This window comes from Danaus plexippus (genome assembly GCF_018135715.1).
Source record: "Danaus plexippus chromosome 18 unlocalized genomic scaffold, MEX_DaPlex mxdp_20, whole genome shotgun sequence".
In the NCBI taxonomy this organism is placed as follows: domain Eukaryota; kingdom Metazoa; phylum Arthropoda; class Insecta; order Lepidoptera; family Nymphalidae; genus Danaus; species Danaus plexippus.
Genome location: NW_026869853.1, coordinates 3,857,199 through 3,881,588, shown reverse-complemented (window position 1 = coordinate 3,881,588; position 24,390 = coordinate 3,857,199). Strand labels below are relative to the sequence as shown.

At 30.3% G+C, this 24,390-nt stretch overlaps 1 protein-coding gene across 1 annotated transcript; it reads left to right on the top strand.

Moving 5' to 3' along the window:
- Window positions 1-3,311: 3,311 nt before the first annotated feature.
- On the top strand, window positions 3,312-24,253 carry LOC116773088 (uncharacterized). Its single transcript, XM_032665471.2, has 40 exons — window positions 3,312-3,495; window positions 7,840-8,044; window positions 9,176-9,265; window positions 10,465-10,694; window positions 10,995-11,208; window positions 12,258-12,353; window positions 12,431-12,660; window positions 13,355-13,568; window positions 13,829-13,924; window positions 14,518-14,747; window positions 15,152-15,371; window positions 15,485-15,574; window positions 15,647-15,876; window positions 15,950-16,145; window positions 16,215-16,310; window positions 16,379-16,608; window positions 16,689-16,902; window positions 16,992-17,087; window positions 17,171-17,397; window positions 17,469-17,688; window positions 18,033-18,125; window positions 18,233-18,462; window positions 19,034-19,244; window positions 19,324-19,419; window positions 19,508-19,734; window positions 19,812-20,028; window positions 20,125-20,220; window positions 20,300-20,526; window positions 20,666-20,870; window positions 20,946-21,041; window positions 21,108-21,343; window positions 21,417-21,630; window positions 21,961-22,056; window positions 22,227-22,453; window positions 22,543-22,750; window positions 22,837-22,917; window positions 23,003-23,229; window positions 23,301-23,523; window positions 23,659-23,760; window positions 23,846-24,253. Exons 1-40 carry the CDS (start codon window positions 3,367-3,369, stop codon window positions 24,055-24,057), a joined length of 7,077 nt encoding a protein of 2,358 aa, XP_032521362.2. The 5' UTR covers window positions 3,312-3,366; the 3' UTR covers window positions 24,058-24,253.
- The last annotated feature ends 137 nt before the right edge of the window (window positions 24,254-24,390 follow it).

Here is a 24,390-nt window from a genome sequence, read left to right as displayed (position 1 = left end):
GGATAGCGGTCAATACTCACGTCGCAACGATAGAGTTCTAGAAATCATACGTGAAGTGGTTAGTCTATCGGTAGGCAGGGCTCGAAAAGAAGTAACCACAAACGAGCGATTTATTTATTTATGAGCGATCACTAGATTTTGCGAGAGAAGGCACTAGGGCTATAAAGTCAAACTTCAAACCTTACTCTATCCTTAAATTGTCTCCGGATTGGGCTAAATGATGAATACATATGAGTAGCAGTATACAATCCCAGAGGATATTTGTGCGTCGGCGTCCAGACCCGACATATTCCTGTATTAGCAAATTTAAAAGCGCGTTATGTTAATAGAGCTTACAGTTCTTTGGTAAACCATCAACCCCAAAAACAATGTTATCAAGGTCACTAAAAATAGGTTCGTCGTTTATTTGTAGGGGGTAGAAGTGGGATAAAGATATAACAGCTAAATCTCTCTACAGCCTACTAAAAGACTTGAGCCTGTCCAGAACTGACTTTAATCAATTATTAGAACATACGTCGAAGGCCTCCCTAGTGGCTTCTTTTCAAAGGTTAGGTAGAGAGACAGAAGCTTGGATAGTAGAGATTAGCATATATCTTGTGGTCCTACTTGTGTTAAAAATAAACGAAATTTGGTTTTAGTTTTCAAACCGATGACTTGCTATTCATTGAATTTATCGAGTTATATGAGAATAAGTGTAGGTTAATTTAGGCTAACGTTACTTGTACGTAGGTCTAATTTACTATTCTCTTATTATATATTAGTGTTTAGTTACTTAATCTGTAGAAGACTCTAACTTCAAAAGGTGATCAGATATTAAAAAAATATATATATTTAGATAGGTATTAAATAAGATTATTGGAAAGTAAATAAAAAACAGTGTTCGTTTATCTACATAAGATGTTTAGTCGATTTTTGTGCAGATATTAAGAATGTATTATTAGATAGTTTAGATTAGGAAATGGTGTTTAAGGATAAAATTATTTTTTTGCTTTTTAACCTTTAATCAGATCTCATGTAACATAATTTTATATAGCTATACATACACTGTGTGTGCAATGTACTTGAAAATTTCTAGATACGAAGGCAGATAGCTTGGTTGTTATGATAACAATGAAAAATCCCTGAAACTCCTTAAAGAAGATCAGAATAAAAACTAGTGTGAATATAGAGAATACATGTATTGTGATTGTATTGGAATGATTTCGATAATTTTTATAGTAGTAGTTCACATGTAATTACAATTGTATTTATGGATTTGAAGTTTATTAAATATAATGGTATTTTAACAAGACGTTTGAATTACTTTTCAATAAGAATGATAATTATTAAAATATTCATAGTAAATATATGCATCGTCATAGTTGGTATATACAAAGTGTTTCTCGTATCTCGTTCGGTAACCTACTTTAATACTATATACCTAGATATATACATGAATAGTTATAAAATATATAAAACGTGATTTTAACTAAGACTAAATATACAGAGGAAGACGAACAACGGTAAATTATAGGAGATAGTTTAACTGAAAAAATGTAGAATTAAGTTAAATGCTAAACATTTACTACTACTACAAATAATACTTAAATTGTAACCAAATTAAATAAATATTTTATTATTTATTTTATCTCAAAAAGCTATCTTAATGCTGATCTGTTTATCAACGAGAAATAACTGTGTTGAATCACAATAAATATCCGTCTTGGCATTCAGTATCCTATATTTAATAATGTCAGTTTTCTGATATTTTAATGATAACATTATGGTTGTTTTGAATAAATAAAATAAAATAATATATGATAAAAAATCTATTTAACTAAATATCTACAAAAATTTATTCATTTCATTAAAAATAATTCCTAAACTTACCTAATATGTTCAAGCAGACTATTCCAGAGCTTTAATATAACTACTACTACGAAGATCCTAAAATCTTGGTTTTATTAAAATGAATACACGCGAAAATCTTATATTCCAGGTTCGGATTAAATATACAAAAAAAAAAACTAAAAGGAGTGAAATAGGATCAGGTTGAATTTTGTTCCTTAACAGTATATTTAATAAAGATATTAAAACACATACGTCACTATATTCAATGCTATGGACGAACATCGTTTGCACCAATGGTTTTAAGACGAACAGGTTCAAAGCTTTTGCTGGTATATAAATCACTTTAATATAAAATTTTTACATATCCAAGTTTACAAAGGTCACCAACGTTCAATTTACTGTGTAGTGACATTTCAGAAGTTAGCAAAAAGCATTAAAATGTAAGCATAACATCAAAATGTTGGAAAGTTTCCCTTGACTGTCATAGCAGCGTCAACTTTATCTGACCTATCGTGTATTGTGTATTCTGTGCTGTGAAAAAAAAAGTAAGATTGTCCGACCCTGGGTCAAATCGGCAGTCGAATAGGGTCGAAGTTACGGTTAGATGAGCTACTTGTACGTGATCTTACGGATAAAATGCAGAACCACGAGCGCAAAGAAATACATGATTTTATAAAAACACTCAATAAATAGTAGGAAATATACGTAAAAATATGATATTCTTTATTTCTTTCTTATGTTAATTTTCTTGTCTTATTATTATTTAAATATATTTATTAAACTATATATATATATATATATATATATATATAGTGAAATAAAATGCTTACACTGCAAAGAGCGTCTATACTTTTTAAATAACTGTTAAAGTTTAGCGACGCCATGTTAGCCTTTGATGCTCTTCTTTATACTGAATAATGTCATAAGCCACAGTTCTGAGTTTGTGTTCTGAGTTCTGAGTAGGAATAAAATACAATCTTAAAAATATTATGTCATTATCTTTACTCAAAGCAAAAGTCCATTCCCACTGTGTAAATTCTAATATTCTTTAAATTAGTAGTCAATATAATACAATTGTAGGAAATTCAGTGTGTACGTACAAGTCTCGCACTTCACTGTGTCACATTTTCCGGGGACTCCCCGTATCGATCCGTACCAACGAAGAGAATAAACGATGTGTCTAATAAATATACATAGCTAGTTAATTATTTGAAATTATAACTCTAAATTTTTTACTCATATTCTTCAATTCGCTACCTCAATCCGTACCATGTCCATAGAGAATTTTCCTTTAATTTAATTTCAGAAAAAAAAAATGTTTCATTAAAAAAGAATTTCAACGAATATACCGAATATATATTTTTATTTCATAATTAAATACAAAATAATATAAAAGAATTTAATAGAAAAATTATCGGATCATTTATTGTGATATACGACTTGATAAGATTCTATTATAAAAATGAAATGTAAGCAAGCAGCCGCATTATCATCGATTGTTTCGGATAGCCGCGTTGTGAAGGAAACAATGATCTCATGATGATGAAATTATTAATTTTTTTATTTAGTTTTATAAGTTACTTAGACTTAAGTGCATCTCAATATGTTCAGCCAGGACAGTGCGACCCGAACATACAGCTAGTGAATGATTTCAACGTAACAAATGTAAGTGAATTATATTAATTTTTATATATACAGAGTTAATTTTCACACATTTTTTTTATCCTAAGTAAGCGACAATATATTATATAGAGTAAATTCGTTTTATTGTTACATGTAAAACAACAATTTAAGTATACCTGCTATAACTATTTTGGTAGGAATTAGAACCTTTTTGATATGCCATATTTTTCATGGAGGAAAACTGATTCCCTCTTAAATAAAAAAAAAGCTTCGTAATTTCTAAAAGAAGCGTTTCAATACTCGAACAATAATTTCAGCGATGAAGCAAAAGCTATTATTCTTAACGGTTACTTCAATTTTATATTGATTCAACCTTTTTCAGTTGGTTACTAATCCAATGAATAAATCACACGACTCCCTATTTTTGACAAACGGAACGGAAAGATTACAGAAATATTGAAAAATAAATACAAAAATTTATTCAAGAAAAACATTATCTTTCTGACATAGTTATCATAAAGAAGGATTAGCAATTATGATAGCGGGTAAATAAATTTCAGTACAATGTGCTGCTTTTTAATTCGTTTTCGAAAAAAAAAAAAATTAAACTACTGATGGGAGTTAACTTCCAACAAATAAGAAATAAGAAGGAAAATACGCGAACTATAATTTCATAGTAAAAAATGATTCTTAACAAGCAAATAAGTTATCGAATGTGATTTAAAAAACGGCAAACGCAGAAAAAAATATGTCCAACGCGTAGAAGAATACTTTAGTGTTAACATAAATATATCCGATACCCATGGACTTTCAAACATCATTTTAATATGGTTGTCAGATAGAATTATTCCTTAGTTTTTTTGCTACAAACCAAAGAATCACACTTATGTTAGATTAATCGGTACGAAAATCTATTTAGGAATTGTATCGTATTTGCCGATATATTGTTTTACGGATACCTCGTTAGGGACAAAACAGTTCGGATCGGAATAGAAAATTATCCATCGATATTTATAAAACATAATTAAACATTTTTTGTTTAAAATTTTTAAATTAATAAAACTATTTGCCAGTTGTTAGGACATATTTAAGAAGTAGCTTAGGCTCAAACAAAAGATTCACCTAAAATAAGAAGTGTCTAGAGATAGCTCTTATGTCTATTTGCTAACGTTTTTTCACAAGATGGATAAGTCCATTATTACCCTTATTATGTTTTATACTGCATTAAAATCAGCTCCACTTTGTCAACTTTCAACACGCAATAACAAAGTTTTTTATGTTTTTTTTTTTTACATAAAAATCTTTCTTGTTTCTGTGATAACTACAACTTTAATAAAAAATCACTATTCCAAATTCAAATAGAACAATTTTTTTTAAACTATACGTTCTATACTATAGTTGAAAATTGAAAACTCCTAATTAAGATATAACATAAGTATTATGAATTTTGATGTTCGAATACAATATGAAACGTTTCCGATTCTTTAAAACACCTTAATTTTAAATTAAAATATAAGAATACTCGAACAATTCAGATGAAATAATTGTAAAGTCTTGTTAATTTAGAGTGTGTATTTGTGATTTCGTAAAACAGTTACAAAGTAATGAGATATTTGTTTTAAAAAAAAAAAAAAAAAGAAAAAAAAATATCTGGAAATTATAATGCAAAAGATTATACCTAGTAAGTGATTAAACACCTTTTATTTAATGATCTACTTATTTGTAAAGCACTTATCGAGGTTTATGGAAGGCAAAGGACAAGTCACGTCTCATTAATTACGTTTACGAGTGTATATTACTAAATGAGAAAACTTATATTATTATTTTTTTTATAAATGTCCGTTGTAGACCAAAAACTAATTAAATATGAAATGACGTAGGAAAAAACATGTTCATTTAGCCATTCATAAATGACTCATTTGGATTAACAACTCTTAGCCTTGAATAGGATTAAAGACATGCACTACTTACCACACCTTGCTTTTATCATGCAGTACAATACAATCTTATCACTTTAAGTTTTCTACGAAATTAGCTATCTAACAATATATGAGGTCAGATATTTGCACAATAATTTTACGTCTGGAACGAAATTTTTTTCTCTCGTATTGGTCTCAAAAAATAATTTACAAAAAATATGCGTCAGCTAAATGCACAAAAAAAAAAGTTTTATATTGAATAATTATGAACAAAATTAAATATATGTGAAAGTTAATAAACTCCGTATGAAACGAGTTTATCATAATGGATAAGATAAAATTATATGCTTATAACATGAATGAGATAAAAATGCTTACGACGAGTTGATATCTGTTAAATTGAATTCTCCATACTATTTATTCAATGTTTTATGACCAATAAATAATTGTTCACATATATACATTTTTTTGTATAGAAAATAAAGCGAACCCATCTAGATACTAAAAGATTCAACGTTTTTCATTCATAATAGTCAAATAAACGCGGTTACATTGAAGATATTGTGTCAATTTTAGAAGTGTTTTTTCTAGTTTGTAACAGCCACTACCAGGCCTAACACACCTAACATCTGTAACTTTCATTTGACGGATTTATAAGATACGTATTTAGTTTTTAGTTTTATTATTACTGAATCAAATATTTTATCGGTTTTTATATAAGTTATAACAACAAGCGAAACATTACTTCGATTAAGACATTATTTAAATATATATATATATATATTTAAATACTATATAATACTGTACTTTTTATTTTCAAACAAAACTTAAAAAAAAACTATATTCTATATAACATTTTAATGCTTAAAACTGTAAAAATACAAGTTTGACAACTTTTATAAAAAATATTTTTTTTTTGAAATTTTTACGGAGGTCACTTTATGGCTTTTAAATAATTATAGAATATTATGTCTTTCTTATACTACGCAAAATTAGCCGTATCACCGCAAGTGGTAGTTACCCAATAAACAGAAAGCTGGGCAATACATGGTATAGTTCCTTAAAATCTTACAAGTGCTGTTTTGTATCCTGGATAAATACAACACGTTTAAATAACTCAAATTAAAACCCAGGTTACCAGTCAATTTGCACAAGAAAAGAATCTTTTTTTCCACCTTAGAAACCAGAAAAGCTTTGAAGTTTACCACAACTTTGTTGATGTCAGTAGACACAATGATGTATGTCTGTTATTTACTGCTAGATTAGTTTTATTTTGTTAAAGGTAACGTTACCTTGAAAAATTATCACCCGTGTAGTAATATTGAAGGTCATACCGGTTCGATGATAGTAATTTATCAGTTATAATGAAAAATACTAGTGTCTTTTTGATGACCTTAGTAAATATCTTATTACACACACATATATATATAGCTCGTTATTGTGTTATGTCAATACACATCCCATTCTACATCTCATACATATTTTTATTCATAATATATTTTTTTACTTAGATATGTGTTATTTTTAAAAAATTACTTCTAGAAATAAATTTGTCTGTTCTGTTTGCTGGACGATATATAAACAGTCAATATAAATACAAGTGTTAAAAAGATTTACATGTATATATATTAAATATATATATATATAATAAAAGTATCGATCATTATTAAAATAAAGAATGTAAAATTACTTAATGTTATATTTTTGTGATCGTATTAAAAGGCCTGCATTATCGAAAAATGATATAGGAATGTTAATTTAAAATAATACTTATTGATAAGCTCCATAAAACATAACATGTTTTGATTTAATATATGCAGTGATAATTTACATAATTTATAAAAATACCTAAATATTATATTATAAAATTAAAATTAATAATATTCGGACAATATTAAAATTTATCGGACTGCAATTTCAAATAATACAGTTATATAAATTAAAAACTAAATTAAAGTAAAGTATCTGTTTGTTATAAATATAGCGATGTTTTACAAACCTTAAATGTATTAAAAACTCAAAAAAAAATTTCAACTCGTGTCTTTTTTTCTTTTTTTCGTTTGTCTGCAATAAATTTCAAAAGGTCTAAACAGTTTTGAAGGTGACTTTCGTTAGACGACAGACAGGTTTGAAAAGATATGTAAACTATATAAAAAATCAAATACAAAAGGTTTTCAAAAAGATCGAAACGGTTTTCAAATCGCTGAGAACAACTCTGTAAAAACACAATTCAATTGAAAAGATTTTGTTTATTTTATAAATTTATTCCATATAATTTTATTTATAATCATACTATTACAATTCGTCTATAGTGACTCTTTAGCTACCATAACATGAAAAGTAATTAAATTACTAAGTCATGTGCATATTTCCATAAAATGTGATGTAAAATAATGTATTGTACTGTACTGTAAATAATGTACTGTATTACTGTACCGTACTGTATTATTGTGTGTATATTTTTTAGTTCTTTGGAACTTGGTACGTATTAAAACGCTTCCAAAATCCACTACAAAATGGCGACTGCGCCACACTGGACTTCGTCGCACAAAATGGAAGCTTAACAGTGTATAATAGAGCTGTCGAAAATAATTTCCTTAACGAGATCAATAACCCAGCGACGTTACAGAATGGAACCGCGAAATTCTCTATTTCCATCAATGAATTTCAACGTAAGTATATAAAATAATATTTAATGTTCTTTCTTAACTTTATTTATATGTAAAATTGTCAAATATTTAGAAATTTAACGCTTGTAAGACTTAATAAATCTATATTATAGTTCGACTTGTGGATATTAAGTTCGTTTTTGTAAGAAGTATTTATCTCTCCCAATGAGGCGAATGTTTGCGATTACAAAAAACTTACACAAATACATACTTCACTCATTATGTATGTTATACAAACATAGCATAACTAAGTCGCCTCTATAAAAGGGACACTTGAAATACCTTAGTATTTAAATATATAAATAATATATTATAGTTCAGAACTAAAACATAAAATTATTACATTATTTTTGATTATAAGTTTAAATGAGACATATATAGAGAAATAAAATATTACGTATCCACTTAGTCTTAGAATGTAACTGTTATTATTTTACTTAAATTAACTCTAAAGACATAAACAGAAGAGATTTAAACATAACAATAATATATAGTTAAAGAAAAAGTATTTTACTAGCTATTTATTAATCCACATAAAATCACCCAAACTTATAGAAAACTGGTTTTCATCGATAAATATCGATAATTTGGAATCTAGTTATCGATTAAAAAGAAATTACGTCCAAATAGTCCGTAAGTTGTAAACATGCTTTTTTATGTGTAAACAAAAATTTTAACATTCATATATCTCAATCAATTTACATAAGATGTTAATGAATGTAAAAAATTAATTAAAAAAAAATCGAATGAAGTTTAATAATTGAAAGTATCATGTCCTTAATATTTGAATCAAAACAATATTTTGACTTATATGACCTCCTTATAAGATCCGGTGTACTTAACCCCTTTTTTTAATAATCGGCAAAAAACCTTTCTTGGATCGCTTGAAATCCAAAAAAGGTCTTTTATATCTGACCATCGTAAAGCGATTTTACGATAAGTGTTTATAAGTCTTTTGATTAAAAATTACCTCCAAAAAAAAAACTATTTTATATAACGACCCATTGGGAAGACGTTTTAAACTAGCTTGATGATTATGCCTAGTCCTTTATCATATCTTGTAGGTTTTGAGAACTTGGATTGAAACTTAAACTGCCTTATGTTATGTCAAAGTTACCATTATTTTTGTTACAGCTTTGGATTTCTGGATTCTTCCAACCGCGTTGTATACAGATAACAGTCTGGGTTACTCCTGTGCTAATTTGAATAGCACACACAAAAACGGTAAGCAATATATAAAATCCATTATTAATCATACTAAAAATATTGTATAGATACAATGTACTTTATAAATAGAACATTAGTGAGGTCGTAAAAGAACTAGTCTTAAATAAAATTTACATATTATATTTTTATTTCTGTTTCATTAATACTCCATATCAACTTGCAAATAATAAACACTTTTGTATTTTTATTTTTTTATATATATAATTAAAAAAAAAAAACAGAATTGTCCAAAAGTACTGATGTCAAAAAGTAACCTCTATCATAATTGGGTATTTGCATGATTTTTCAATCTATTAAATAGTTTTATGATTTCATATATATTTTTTTTTATCGAAAAAAAATTTTTTTTTCATAAACATTTAAACTGATTAAAATAAAAAAAAAAAACAATGTTAAAACTTAAACGAACAGGTAGCTCCCCCTAGCGTATGTGACATCATTGTGCATATTCCATTCAAATTTGGTGGCGCCAATCTTCGATTAAAATGTTTTCGTAAGCACGCCTGATCAGCTGTTGTCATTGTATAATATGCATGATGACGTCAGACCAATCACATCACGTTTTACATCACGTGATTTTTATATCATATCTTAAATTAAAAATTCTTAATTAAAAATTCTTTGTACAAATAAAATTTTAATATTACTTAGAAATTTACGTGTATCAAAGAATTTATTAAATGAACTTTATTTGCAAAACCATTTTCATGCAAATGCCCAATAACTAAAATATTAAAAAAATGGCTTAATAATTTAATACTTTCAGAAAAAGAGTTTAATAAAAACGTGTTCGTAAAATAATTGTTTGTAAGATAACTCCATTTTTTCGGTATTAGCTGTCGATGTTTATTGTGCAATAAAAGATAATTTGCTCAAATATAATTAATATTTTATGACATGTTAAGAACCTTCAAAGCAATCGTTCCTTAATTCTTATGGTTTCTATTTGTTAGAAACTAAATAATTTGCATGCAAATACCATATTGGAATAAAGGAATACTTGTAAAAAATTTAAGAAACGATTGTAAATTGTTTTTTACTATCTTTTCTCAGCACAACTTCCGATGCCGAGGTTTTTAAAATTCACGACTCTCTTAAATTAAATAATACTTTCGTGTTTATGACTATATGACGGTTTAAAAGTACGTACTTCCAAAATGGAAGCATTTTAATTCTGTTTACGATGTTTTTTTCAGTTTACATATGGCAGCTAGGGAGATCGACAGCCATTGGAGATATGATAGAGGCGAACCTAAACCAAACTCTCCTAAGTCTATTGGGTATTTCAATAGAAAGCCTTACGGTTGTGGATCATTCAGAAGCCGCTTGCACAGTTCTCCCGGATATACTACCCGGGGAACAGGTTATCCTACCAGGTTCATGTAATGAAAACATGAGAGTCGTGCAAAACTTCTCTGCCTCCGCCGTGAGTATTTCCGTATCCGAAATTTAACAACACAATATATTATGGCTATTTACTTTTAATTATCACACAATATGTACAACCTAAATTAATATATAATATCAGAGTAAAATTTCATTTGAAATTAAGTAGTCCACTTGCCAGTACCTATTATCGTTAAAAGACAATGCCTTGGTTTTAAATAGACTAAATAAATAAAATTTAAAATTAAAAATAAAAATGTTATATTCGTTACTATTACTTATTTAGTTTTTAACAATAAGCCCAATCATAATAACATTCTATACTCCGTTTGTTTCTCAGTTCACAGGAGTCTGGCACGAAATATCCAGTTACGCTTCAGTAAACGAAATTGGAAGTTGTCGTAAAGCAGATTACCAGCTGATGGGTTCAGCAGTATCAGTAAGAAACAGTGAGGTCGTTAACCAGGCCCTTCGAGTTATATCTGGAAATGCTAGTATCTCCAGCAGTGATGGCAGCGCTAAACTTGAAGTCGTTTTAGAAGTAGCCCCTGGAAGTAAGTATATAAATTACCACGGTACCAATCATAGATATTGTTTATTTTTTTGATTTAAATGCTCATAAAAATTTTAATATCATTAAGTAAATTTCAACAATAACTTATTAATTTTGTGTATTTGCCAATATCCTATCATTTTAACATCAACCATGTAACAGTGACACTTTAATCCATGTTGTTTTTTTTGTAATCAAAAACAATATTTCGAAATGTGCAAAAAAAGGTCGAGTGAGGTTATTGATCGCTGGCAAGCTATTTTATAATAAAAGTGAAACGAAATATACGTATTAAGGTATCTTAAAGGACGCTTGTGACGTTTTCAAAAAGCACCATTATTTTTATTTATTAATTCGCATTGCACAACATATAACAATATATTGTGCAATAGCGATTCATTTTTTTTGGCAACACATGTAACCTCTGTCCGGATAAGGAGCGAACGAAATTATTATTACTCGTAAGAATAAAAATGTAATATTTAGTTTATTTCACGTATTTATTATCGTATAAAATCTACTTTTGATATCTACATTAAAAGCATATCGTGTCATATTATGGGCTCGTGAATAGATTTGAATCAGATCCGTTTTTTCTTGCGTCATTGTTTATCTTTCCTGGCAACACATATCGCGATGGTGATTGGTGAATGCAAAAACGAATATAAATTAAATAAATATATGAATAATAAAAAATGAATGTATCTACAAATTTAATGATTAAAAACATATCAATATTTATATTTCCTACGAAATTGTAATAGTATGGTATTAATTCACAAGCAAAACTACGTGAAATTTAATTCATTATTATTATGTAGATATGTATATTTTTTTTCGTTTGCGTTATATATATCCTACTATCAATACACTTTATATAAATTGACAATGACAAAATTGATTGCTATTTACAAGAAAACTGTATTATATGCATCGATTTAATAGACATAAACACTTCTGCTTGCAGCATTATTTTATAGTAAGACAGTGTTATATGTGAAACATATAAAATATATAGGAAGTAATGATTTATTTTCATCTTTTTTTCAGATTTCCCAAAGAGCTCTCTGTGGGTGCTAGCTACAGACTACACAAACTATGCCGTTTCGTACACATGTGTTAATCTGCCCGATAACCGCAGACGAGGTAGTCATTTTAAATGAATATTCCAATGGATTCCAACATTTAAACAATAAATAAACGAAATTATTGATGTATTTCAGTTAGTTCCTGGATTCTGAGTAGATCGCGCCAGTTGTCCCAATCAGCGCAGATTGCCGTCGACGCCGTAATACGTTCAGAAGTCGATCTCAACAGTCGTTTCTATGTCCCAACCAATCAGTCTGATGATGATTGCTTCTACTATCCGGATCCCGTCCCTGGACAACCTGTCGTCTTCCCTGGACAGTGTGATGAGACCATTCAAGCCATACCCAGATTCAACGCCTCCAGGGTTTGTGTTATATAATATAAGTTATGAAGAATAGAAAGAACTTCTTGTTATTCGCCGAATTTTCTTCATTCAACACCATTGTGTATCCATTTTAATATCAATTCTGTTATTTTAGTATTCTATTATAGTTTTAGCAACGAAATATGCAAACTTTAATATCCGAAACATCTCCCACAATTTGGTAATTTATGTTTATAATTTAAAATGCTTATTTCTAATACTCCATTCATCATTCTCCTAATGACTTTTTTTTCGCTCACTTCAATACAGAACACTACTGTCATTTTATTTATTTATTCTCTTAGTTTTTCAAATAAAAATTATTACTCATTGTCTGTAACCAGCATCCAAATAGAACATACCCTATGGAAACAACACATCTCTCGGTCACACCAGCAATAAGATGTAGATATTATTTTAAGTGACAACACAACCTTGATATAAATATATATGAAAAATAAAAAGAACCATTTCGGTTCCTTAGTATTTATACGAAAAAAACGTTTTACTCTCAGCCTCTACGGCTCAGTGACGTTAAGGAAAAAATGTAAATTTAAAAACATATAACATTAACATAATAGAGCTCTTAGTTTAATTCTGAATGACACGTAAATAATGTTTATTCTTCTCTTATTTAATGGTTCTGTGTTTTTAATTTTTATGTAGCTTATATATAATAAATTTATTTTTTTAGTACATGGGTCGGTGGTACAACATAGAGTCTTACCCTGCAACTTCAATAAACGGCACCTGCTCTAAAGCACTCTACACGCTCATGGACAACTACGTACAGGTCAACAACTCACAGGTTGTTAACCAGAGGCTAGACAGCATAACTGGTAGTGCTGTTATAAATAGCACAGATCTTTCTGGAAAACTTTTGGTTTCTTTTCCCAGGCCTGGCAATAGTAAGTATGACTTTTTTCTTCAACATGTTTAAAAACATCAACTCTACAAATAGATTGTAGAACTTAGTTTTTATTTTTAACAGTACAAATGAAATCACGATAATTACATGTATATTGGAATTAATATACATAATTTTACATAGAACGACAGTTTGAATATTCTTAAAACATTTTTAGACCATAATACAACTATTTTATACACATACCATTCAAAAAGCTATTTAATAAAATGATGATTTATATATATATATATATTTTAGCTCCAAACACAGCAAACTATTATGTTCTGGACACCGATTATGATTCTTACGCCGTTGTTTACAGCTGCAGAAATAAAAACTCAGAGGAAAGAGTTGGTAAGTAAATAAAAATTATTATAACTATTGTTCTGAAAATATAAATGATAATAGTTATGGAAATTCGGATTGAAATCTAAAATAATTGACATTGACAATTGATATGAGTACGTGCAGTGTTTGTAAACTGGATTTACAACGAACACAGAAGCAGCCATACTATTTAATAATTCTCAAAATACTATGAAAAATTGCCCACATTATATCATTGATTAAAGCCAATAGAAATAAATGAATTTTATATTTATTATTAAGATACTAGCATATGATAGGTCATCTCGTGATAGTTATTATTCTTATCTGATATCCAAATATTCTGTTCCGTAATACAAGGAATATTATAAGTTACTAATTGGAATAAAAAATGGAATATCTTAATTCGAAAGGAATGTAAATAAACACATTTAAATGTTATACTTATTACGGCACCATTTAGCTTGACTGCGATTAACTTTATTTTTTAATGAAATACTTCTTATAGTAATATAATTTTTCATATATTTTTCTTTATGAAAAATCTCTATCGAGATTAACTTCTTTGTACATTTTATTGGAAATAATATTTTTGTTATACAAGTGTATATTCGTTTCAGTTACTGGTTTCAAACTTGGTAGGAACAAGGAATTAAATAGTTCCGCACTAGCCGCTATTGATAGAGCTATGAGTCCAATACCGGTCATGGACCAGAGATATTTTGTTCGTGGGAACCATTCTGAGGAGAGCTGTTTCTACTACCCCGAACCTCAAGAAGGAGTTCCAGTCGTCTTCCCTGGGCGATGTGATGACAATATAAACGTCGTACAGAATTTCAATTTAACAGAGGTAATGTTTGTAATAAATAAGCGTATTTAGTTATACAAAAGTCAAATTAGCGTTTTTGATTTGAAAAATTATTACACTACAATTTTAAATATAAAAACAGAACAAAAGAAAAACATTGCTCTATTCACCGACCCTAATTAGGGTACGAAGGCCTAATGGACAAAAGTGATTGGATGAAACGTCTAAACTGAAATTAATAAATGTATATAGCCATTACATACATACGTATAACATTATTTAAAATATAAATATTCTATAATCAGACTAGAAAATGTAATTATAATATTGACGGGATTCTGGCTTTACGTTTTTATTTCGGTTATTAAATAACCACAACGCTTATCTTCATGAAATAAAGAAACTTTCATAACTTATCCATTTTCATAATTTTTTAAAATTTTCAGTTCGCGGGAACCTGGTATGAGATTCAGTCATATCCTACGAACGAAAAGAGAAGCCAATGCGTTAATCACGTCCTGACACAGGTTTCAAACACAGCCTTTAGCGCCGTCAGCTCTTCCGTTATTGACCAGTTCAAAAATGTTTTCAATTCTACCATAAGTGTTGCTTCAGGCAACAACACCGCTAAAATGATTATGACAATTCGGTCTGAAAATAATGAAGGTGAACATTTGTTGTATGAAATAAACTTTAAAACCTTTTATGAATATAACCTTTAAAACCTAAACTTTTCTACACGTTCCTCTCAAAATATTATGATTTTGTATTGATTCCAGCAAGTGAAATACCGTTTTGGATATTGGATACCGACTACAGTAATTACGCTCTAGCTTATGGATGCAAAAACAGAGATGAAGACAGATTGGGTATTTAGGGTTTGATTTAAATTTTTTATATATAACGTTAGCGATATTTGAATTTCTATATATAATTTCCAGTCTATAGCTGGAAGCTCAGTAGAAGCAGACAACTGTCTCAAAATAACATAACAGCAATCAGTAATACCATGTCGAAAGTAAATGTTTTGGAAGATAGATATTTTGAAACTAAGAGTCATACGGCTGCATCGTGTTTCTTCTTGCCCGACATTCCGAAAGGAGAACCTGTGATAATCGACGGTCAATGCGATCTAAATATACCAGTGGTGCAAAATTTCACCGCTTCTGCGGTGAGTCGATTGAACTTAAACATTAAAATCATTTTGATAATCCTCATGTACTCATATAACGTATTCATATCAGTACCTCGGCAACTGGCGTCTAATTGAGAGCTATGCTAGCAACTTTCAAAATGGTACCTGCAACAGAGCCAACTATCTCAGTGCAAACAATACAATTGTGGTTAGAAATTCCCAAGTGAACAATCAATCGTTAACCGTCGTAGAGGGATCCGCTTGGCTTCTCAGCAGTGGGAAACTTGAAGTCGACTTACCCGACAGTATGTATAGGAATATCTCAATTGTATATTGCATTTAAAATTTAAAATTAATAATGTGCTATTCTCCAGCTAACAGAACGATCGAATATTGGGTTTTGGACACCGACTACTCTTCGTATTCATTAGTTTACAGCTGTGAAAACTTAGATGCAACACGAAGAAGAGGTATGTTTTGGAATGTTTATATAGTTTATGAAAATAAGTTGAATCTACAATTCTGCTCTCTCTTACAGTATGGAGTTGGAAGATGAGTCGAACCAGAGACTTATCACCGAATGCTATTCAGAATATTAATCGCATTGTTGACAGCATAGATGTTCTCAATAATCGTTACTACGAAGTATTGGATCATTCTGACGACGGATGCTTTTATTTGCCAACACCTGATCAAAATTCGCAAGTCATATTCCCTGGCCAATGTGATCCTAATATAAATGTTGTAACCAGTTTTGATGCTGTTGGGGTATACTCTTAATTTATATTATATATAATAATGAATCCTTTTGATGTGTGTAATTATTATTATATTATAATTTATTTTAGTACATGAATCTTTGGCATGATATTGAGTCATACCCAACACAATTCCAAAATGGTACCTGCAATAACGCTTTATATACACTACTTCCAAACGGCACTGTTGATGTTTTGAACACCCAAGTAATTAATCAATCATTGGACTCTATCAAGGGATCTGCTAGACTAGCATCGAATGATTCCAGTGCTAAGCTAATTGTAACATTCCCAGCTGGAAACGGTAGGTTTCCAATAGCAAATTTATCAGCTTCTCATCATCTTTAGTGGAAACCAAGAACCCGGTAAATAATAATGTAAATTTATTTACAGGATTTGTTGAAACACCTTACTGGGTACTAGGCACGGATTACTACTCTTACGCCCTTGTATACACATGTGTCAATTTAGATGATGAAAGACGTCTAGGTAAAGCACTAGTTTTTCAAAAATTTACCACCTAATTTTAATAAAATTGATATCTGAAAACAATTTTAAATAAATCTTTTCAGTGTGGTCTTGGAAACTAAGTAGAACAAAGCAATTATCACCCAACGCATCAGCAGAAATCGATAGAATAGTCAACAATATTCCAGTACTTAACGAACAATATTATGTAAAGAGAGATCAAACAAAAGAAGGCTGTTTTTACTACCCAGAGCCTCAACCGGGAAAAGTTGTAGAATTACCAGGACAATGTGAGAATGTACAGGGTATTTCTAACTTCAACATGTCTTTGGTAACTACAAAAAATTCTATTTACATTTTGTAATAAAGAACAAATTCTCGAAACTTTATATTTTGTGTTAGTTTGAAGGTGTATGGCATGAAATAGAAGCATATCCTAAAGAACAACAGTCTGGACAATGTATCAGCCACGATTACACAGTAACTTCAGCTAGGACTCTGAATCTCTTCTCCAGTAATGTTATTGATCAAGAACTTCGAGTAACTAACAGTACAGTAACATTTGCTTCAAATCAAGAAACTAATGGAAACTTAATAATAACCCTTAATTCTGGAGGACAAGGTAAAATATAAATAAAATTTTCTTTTAATTAAGTGATCCTAAAGTAAATACAACTAACTTTACATACCCTACCAATCATATTGAACGAATACTTCAGGATTATTCTAAAAATATTGTGATTTAAACCTAACATAAAGTGACTTTGAACAGTGTTGACTAAAAACTATTTGCAAAGCCTTTTACTAAATCTAATCTTGATTCTCCAATGTTATAAAAAAATATGTAGGACAACGTCGTATAAATGGAAAATGAAAAAAAAAATTAACTATGTTCAGTGTACAATATCCAAAATGTTATGTTTTTTATAAAGATATTTGAACTAATAATGTATATTTCTTTTACAGTTGTCCAAATACCATACATCGTTTTAAGCACCGACTACGAAAACTATGCGTTAGCATACAGCTGTGTTAATTCGACGAAAGATTTCCGAAAAGGTAAAACTATTTGAAATATCATAAATGGTTTGGCAAAGTAGTGGCAAATCAAATATTTAATTACATCACGTTAAAAAAAACATTTAAGTAAGCTGTTATAACTACAGTTTTCAGCTGGAAGCTTAGCCGTAGCAAGTTTTTAAGCAATGAATCACTTGTCGCTATTGACAAAGCTATGGCCAACATCACTGTATTGGAAAATCGATATTATGAGAATATCAATCAAACGGACAATGCATGCTTTTATTTACCAAAACCAGAGCCTGGTAAACCAGTGACCTTTGTAGGACAATGTGATGAAAGCATACCCGTTGTTAGTAACTTCGCAGCTGCCAGTGTGAGTTATTCCTAACAAACATATCCATAATCACATCAAACAGAGTACTTTAGCAAAAATCTTAATGTTTATATTATGTACGATGTTTCCATTTGAATAATATTAATACGTAAATACGCGTGTACATGTATAAAAATTAAAAAATAACAAGTAAAATGACTTTAACATAAAACTATTTTCATTGGTTATATTAAGCGTATTTTATTGATTTTGAATTTTACCAAAAGCTTCGATTACTACTTGACAATAATTGTTGCACACAATAAAATGTCTGTCCGTTATTCAAGAATAATTTTATTTATCAGAGCTTACGCGAAGAAATTAAGATATCAATGAGAAAGAAAAAACTAGCTGCAAAGACGCTGATCTCATCTGCCTGTAATCAGATTTGATGAATGTAAACGATTCGTCGTGTAAAAAATATAATGAAAATATAGTATTTAATAAATGATTACTCGCGAAAGTTTTGTATATGATATAAAAACGATCAATTCTATAATATGACATAACAAATAACCTGTGTTCATTATTCTAAGCATTATTTTAAAAATACATATATATTTTTTTTTAGTATTTGGGACGTTGGCTCTTAATAGAGACGTACCCAACAGTAAATCAGAAGGGTGAATGTAATGATGCCTTGTACAGCCTAAACAGTGATAATAGTACAGTAGACGTATACAACACTGAAGTCCTTGACCAAGAACTCCTCACAATCAATGGAACAGCTGTCCTAGCATACAACGACGGCAGTGCAAAACTCAATGTATCATTTCCTACTAGTAAGTCACCTAAAATCTACTTAAACTTAAAGTATATTTTTATTATTACTTTTATTAAGGTTTTCTTTTCTTTCTTCAGCAACTGTACCATCTCCGTATTGGGTCCTGGACACGGATTATACTTCTTTCGCATTGGTTTATACCTGTCGTAACAATGAAGACAACACTCGAACAGGTAAATAAAGTAGATTATTATATAAAAGAACAATTAAATTACAGGATTATTCATATATTTTTTATGTTAATAACTTTATAATTTTCAGTAACAAGTTTCAAACTCAGCCGCAACAATACTTTAAGTCCAGAAGCGATTGCGAGAATCAATCAAAAAATAAGTCAGATCGATGTTCTGGATGACCGTTACTTTAACAAAGTTAACAGGACTGATGATGCTTGTTTCTATTACCCCAACCCTGGACCAGAGTCGCCAATCTTCAGAGGTCGTTGTGATGAGAATATTAGTGTTGTCCAAAATTTCAACGCTACAGCTGTAAATATTATATTAGAATAATAATTATTATTATTTGCTATAATGAAACTAAAACATATGCATGTATTATTTTATAGTACCTTGGAGTTTGGTATGACATATCAAGTTACCCAGTGAGATTCCAATATGGCACGTGCCCGACTGCTACTTACGAGGCTTCGAGTGTTGGTGTGAATGTTTTCAACACAGAAGTTGTTGACCAAAGACTTAGTACAATTAGGGGATCTGCAGTAATTGACTCTAACGACGGTTCAGCAAAGTTGTTGGTCTCTTTCCCAATAGCTGAACTTAATGGTAAATATGAGAACACAAATTAACGGCTTGTTGTTGTGTTTTGTTTTATGTTAAGTAACTAAATGAAATTTATGAATTGTTTTATATAATTTGCAGCAACAACCAAATCACCATATTGGGTGTTAGCAACTGATTACAACAATTATGCCTTAGTTTACTCTTGCTCTAATGAAGGCGAAAACTCCAGAAGAGGTTTGTACTAAATTCCTAGGTAAATCTATTTAAAATTTATCACAACTATGTTTAACACTCCTAAAATTTCTATTTTAAGTGAGCAGCTGGCAGCTAAGTAGAAACAAGTTCTTATCACAAGAATCATTAAATGAAATCAATAACAAGATAAACTCGGTACCAGTTCTTAATGAAATGTATTATAATAGACGCGGACATTCAGACGAAAATTGCTTCTACTATCCTGAAAACAACGGAGGACCTGTTGTACAGTTTGGCCAATGCGCAAACAATCTGAGTATCGTCAATAACTTCAATATTAGCTCTGTAAGTGAATCGTTATATGTATTATCAGGTTCCCACGAAATTTATTGTAACAATATGAAAGAGGAACAAAGGGGGGACATATAAAAATAAATATTTTTCGAAATTCATTCATAAAATTAATTTACTGTTTTCTGTTTAGTTTGCAGGGTCGTGGTTCGAAATATCCCGATTCCCATCCGAACTGCAAAATGGCGAATGCGTGAACAGTATCTTTGAGGTTAATAACCAAAACATAAGTATGAGAAAGAGTATGATATTCAACGAGAGAATGATCAACGTATTTGGAAACGCTGTCGTTTCATCGGATGCAATAATAACTGTGAATCTTACTAACGAAAATGGAGGTATGATGAAAATTCATAAAAATGGAATAAAAAATTTGATTAACCTGGTTAATCTATGATAAATTTTATTTCCAGACCGTTTCGCAACAAGATTCCAAGTTCTAGATGTCGATTACAACGATTTCGCCTTATTGCATAATTGTAGGAACCTAAACTCCTCACACAAACAAGGTAAATGATTGATTTTAATTAAAATTATATTACCACAACTGTGTTACTTATATTATTAAATCACAGTTTACAGTTGGAAGCTCAGCAGATCTAAATCGGGCTTGTCGCCGGCTGCAATAACTCGTATCAATCAACTCGTGTCTAACACTAGCGAACTTTTCGAAGACTATTACGATGTTACCGATCAAACCTCCCGAGGCTGTTTCTATTACCCTGACTTCCCACAGCCGCCTTCATCAATTATACTTCCAGGGCCATGCAATGAAACGATTCGGGCTAAGTCGAATTTCAATACAACAGCTGTTAGTAGAAATTAACATCATTAAACTCAGATGACCATAAATTTCACCTTTTTCAATTCATAATTTTTTACAGTATCTTGGCAAATGGTACGAAATTGCTAGTTATCCTCAAGCATTCCAAGATGGCGAATGCGCTCGTGCTCAATACAGCGCTGGAAATAACGTGGTTAACGTTTTAAATACCCAAGTAATTAACAGAACGCTTGACGTACAGACTGCAACCGCTGTTGTCGCTTCAAATGACAACAGTGGACTTCTGAATGTAACTTTTGTCTTATCCAATGGTGGTTAGTAATTGTTTCAATAATAATGTTCATGAAAGATCGTTCCTTGACAGAAATATTACTAAAGACTATCGTAATTCAAACATGGCTGATTTCTTGGTTCCAAATATGTTACATTATCTTTAAGCATTTTTTCTTCTACTAGATGACAATCATTGATTTATACTCGACAAATAAAACAGTTCTTTTTTCACCTTAACTAATAGCAACGTGAATATATCGTCTGGTATAATTTTACTGCTTTAATCTGATGATTTTTCAAAATAAAAGTGATCTTTTGTAGGTTTTCAGTTAAAGTTTAAATAATATTATAACTTTATTTTTTGTTTGTAGATATAAACGTTGTGAACTATTACGTGCTTGAAACTGATTACACGAGTTACTCGCTCGTTTACAGCTGTCGGAATACAGACGACGGAAATCGACAAGGTAATTTAAAATAGTCCTTATCATTTTCATCTTTACATAGATATAATATCCATACTTATTACGTCTCCGATTATGTACAAAACCTTATAAAGTTTTGAATTAATAAAGGAAAGTCTGTTAATTAAGATTTCGCTCTACACAAGGAATTTAAATTATTATTAACTCTTCAGTGAGCAGTTGGAAACTCAGTCGTGATAAAGTTTTACCAAACAATTCCATACCAATCATCGACAACATAATTAAGGACACCCAGGGTCTCAGAGAGGAATACTATCGAACAACTAGTCAATCTGACGAAGACTGCTTTTATATTCCTGAGTTTGATAGAACAAAAGCACCCGTGTTTAGAGGACAGTGTCAAAATATTACTGGAATGCAAGGCTTCGATGCTCAGAGGGTAAGATTCTTATTATACGTATCAGTTCTGGTGCAATAACGTCAAATACAGGATAATTGGAATTAAAATTACATAACTATTTGTTTCAGTATCTGGGATGGTGGCACGAGATTCAAAGATACCCCACAGATAATGACTCCGGAACTTGCATCAGCTCTAACTTTAGAGCTAATGGTAACCAGATCCAAGTCACAGACACTAATATTTTCGGTACTTCATCTCAAGTTGCCGTTAATAATGTTACAATAAGCAACGATGGCAGAATTAGAAGGATCTCAAGCAATGGTAACATTGATGGTAAATCACGCAATGTTTAGATTCCATTACATAACACGATTATTTGGATATTTCTTTTAATATATAAACTTTTTTTTTTTTTGCAGACATTTGGGTACTAACAACTGATTACCACAACTATTCGCTATTGTATTCCTGTGAAAATGTCAACAGTAGCTATAAAAGGGGTAAGTTTTTCTCTCATTATATCGATCACATTTTGCATGCTATTATGTAATTTGAAATGATAATCAATCGTTGTTATTTTTGTAGTATGGAGCGCAAAACATAGTAAGGACCGTCAGCTAACACCAGAGGCCGAATTAGCCATGGCATCACTTATCAATAACACCAAGGCCTTGGAACCACAGTTCTATATCCCCGTAAACCAAAGCGATGAGGCCTGCTTCCACTATCCAGAACAGAGCGGTGATCAGATTATTCTTCCCGGACAGTGTGATCCAAATATACCTGTTATGCAAAACTTTGATGCAGTGAAAGTAAGATTTTTTTACTTCATACACATTTTAATTGTTAGAAAGATTGTAGCTAATTTGAAAAAATATTCCAGTACACCGGAACATGGTACCAAATAGAAAAATACCCTCAAAGGTTTGAAAATGGCACCTGTATCGGTGCGAGATATACTTTAGACGAGCAAACGGGAGTGGTAGATGTTCTTAACTGGCAAGTCGTGAATGGAACACTGGACACTATAGAAGGCAATGCCACTATCATCTCAACTGATGGAAGCGCTAAGTTAATTGTCAATTTACCTATACGTGGCCGTAATGGTAAGTAAAGTGACATTATCGTACATTGTGTTTCTGTCATTAAAATATTTTGAATCAGGCGTATGAACATTGAAATTAATATTAAATCTTATAATTATTACTGGTTATACTAATAATGAGGTTTTCTTTTTTAAGAATCAGGCACGGTGTCTATGGAACTCTATGTATTAACAACGGATTACGTTACTTATTCTCTGGCATACAGTTGCGTTAATATCAACAAATTTGAACGCTCTGGTGAGTTCAAGAAATATTTGAAAAATGTTCTATGAGGTCGTATTAAAAGTTTTAGTATTATATAATCAATATATTATTTTCATAGTGGCCGCTTGGAAACTGAGTCGTACAAGAACAATGATAAACCAATCAAACTCAGAAATCAATGCCTACATGAACAGTCGAGAAGAACTCCACCAGCCCTACTTCGAAAGGGTTGAACAAAACGATGATTGTGAAGAACCTAATTCGTCATACTTAGCCAGAAGTAGTATTATTTTAATCCTAGTTTGCAGTGTTCTGCGCTTTTTATATTAGAATCAGAGTTTAAAAATACTTCCTAAACATCAATTCCTTATAATTTTCTAATCTAAAATCCCTATTAATGTCTCAACTTTACAAAAAAACTGCCGTCAAAGACGATATCAATGCAAAACAGTTCATTATATATGATATAACTTATACACTGGTTATAATTTATTACAACTAATTTAAATAAATAGAATAAAATAGATACATTAGTCATTTATTTAGTTCCTAACTGTTAAGTCAATGGTTCGTAATAATAAAAAGTATTCCAATAACACAAGTCTGTCAGTCAAAATTAAGAAATAATTTAAGCCCTAAGCCACTTTGTACGCAAAGGGCGAT

Bases quoted from the DNA above. Each gene is read 5' to 3' on its own strand.
- LOC116773088 (XM_032665471.2), top strand. From the start codon at position 3,367: ATGATGATGAAATTATTAATTTTTTTATTTAGTTTTATAAGTTACTTA. The intron at 15,877-15,949 runs GTGAGTCGATTG...TATTCATATCAG, and splicing joins AAAATTTCACCGCTTCTGCG to TACCTCGGCAACTGGCGTCT. The intron at 22,751-22,836 runs GTAAATCACGCA...TTTTTTTTGCAG, and splicing joins AAGCAATGGTAACATTGATG to ACATTTGGGTACTAACAACT.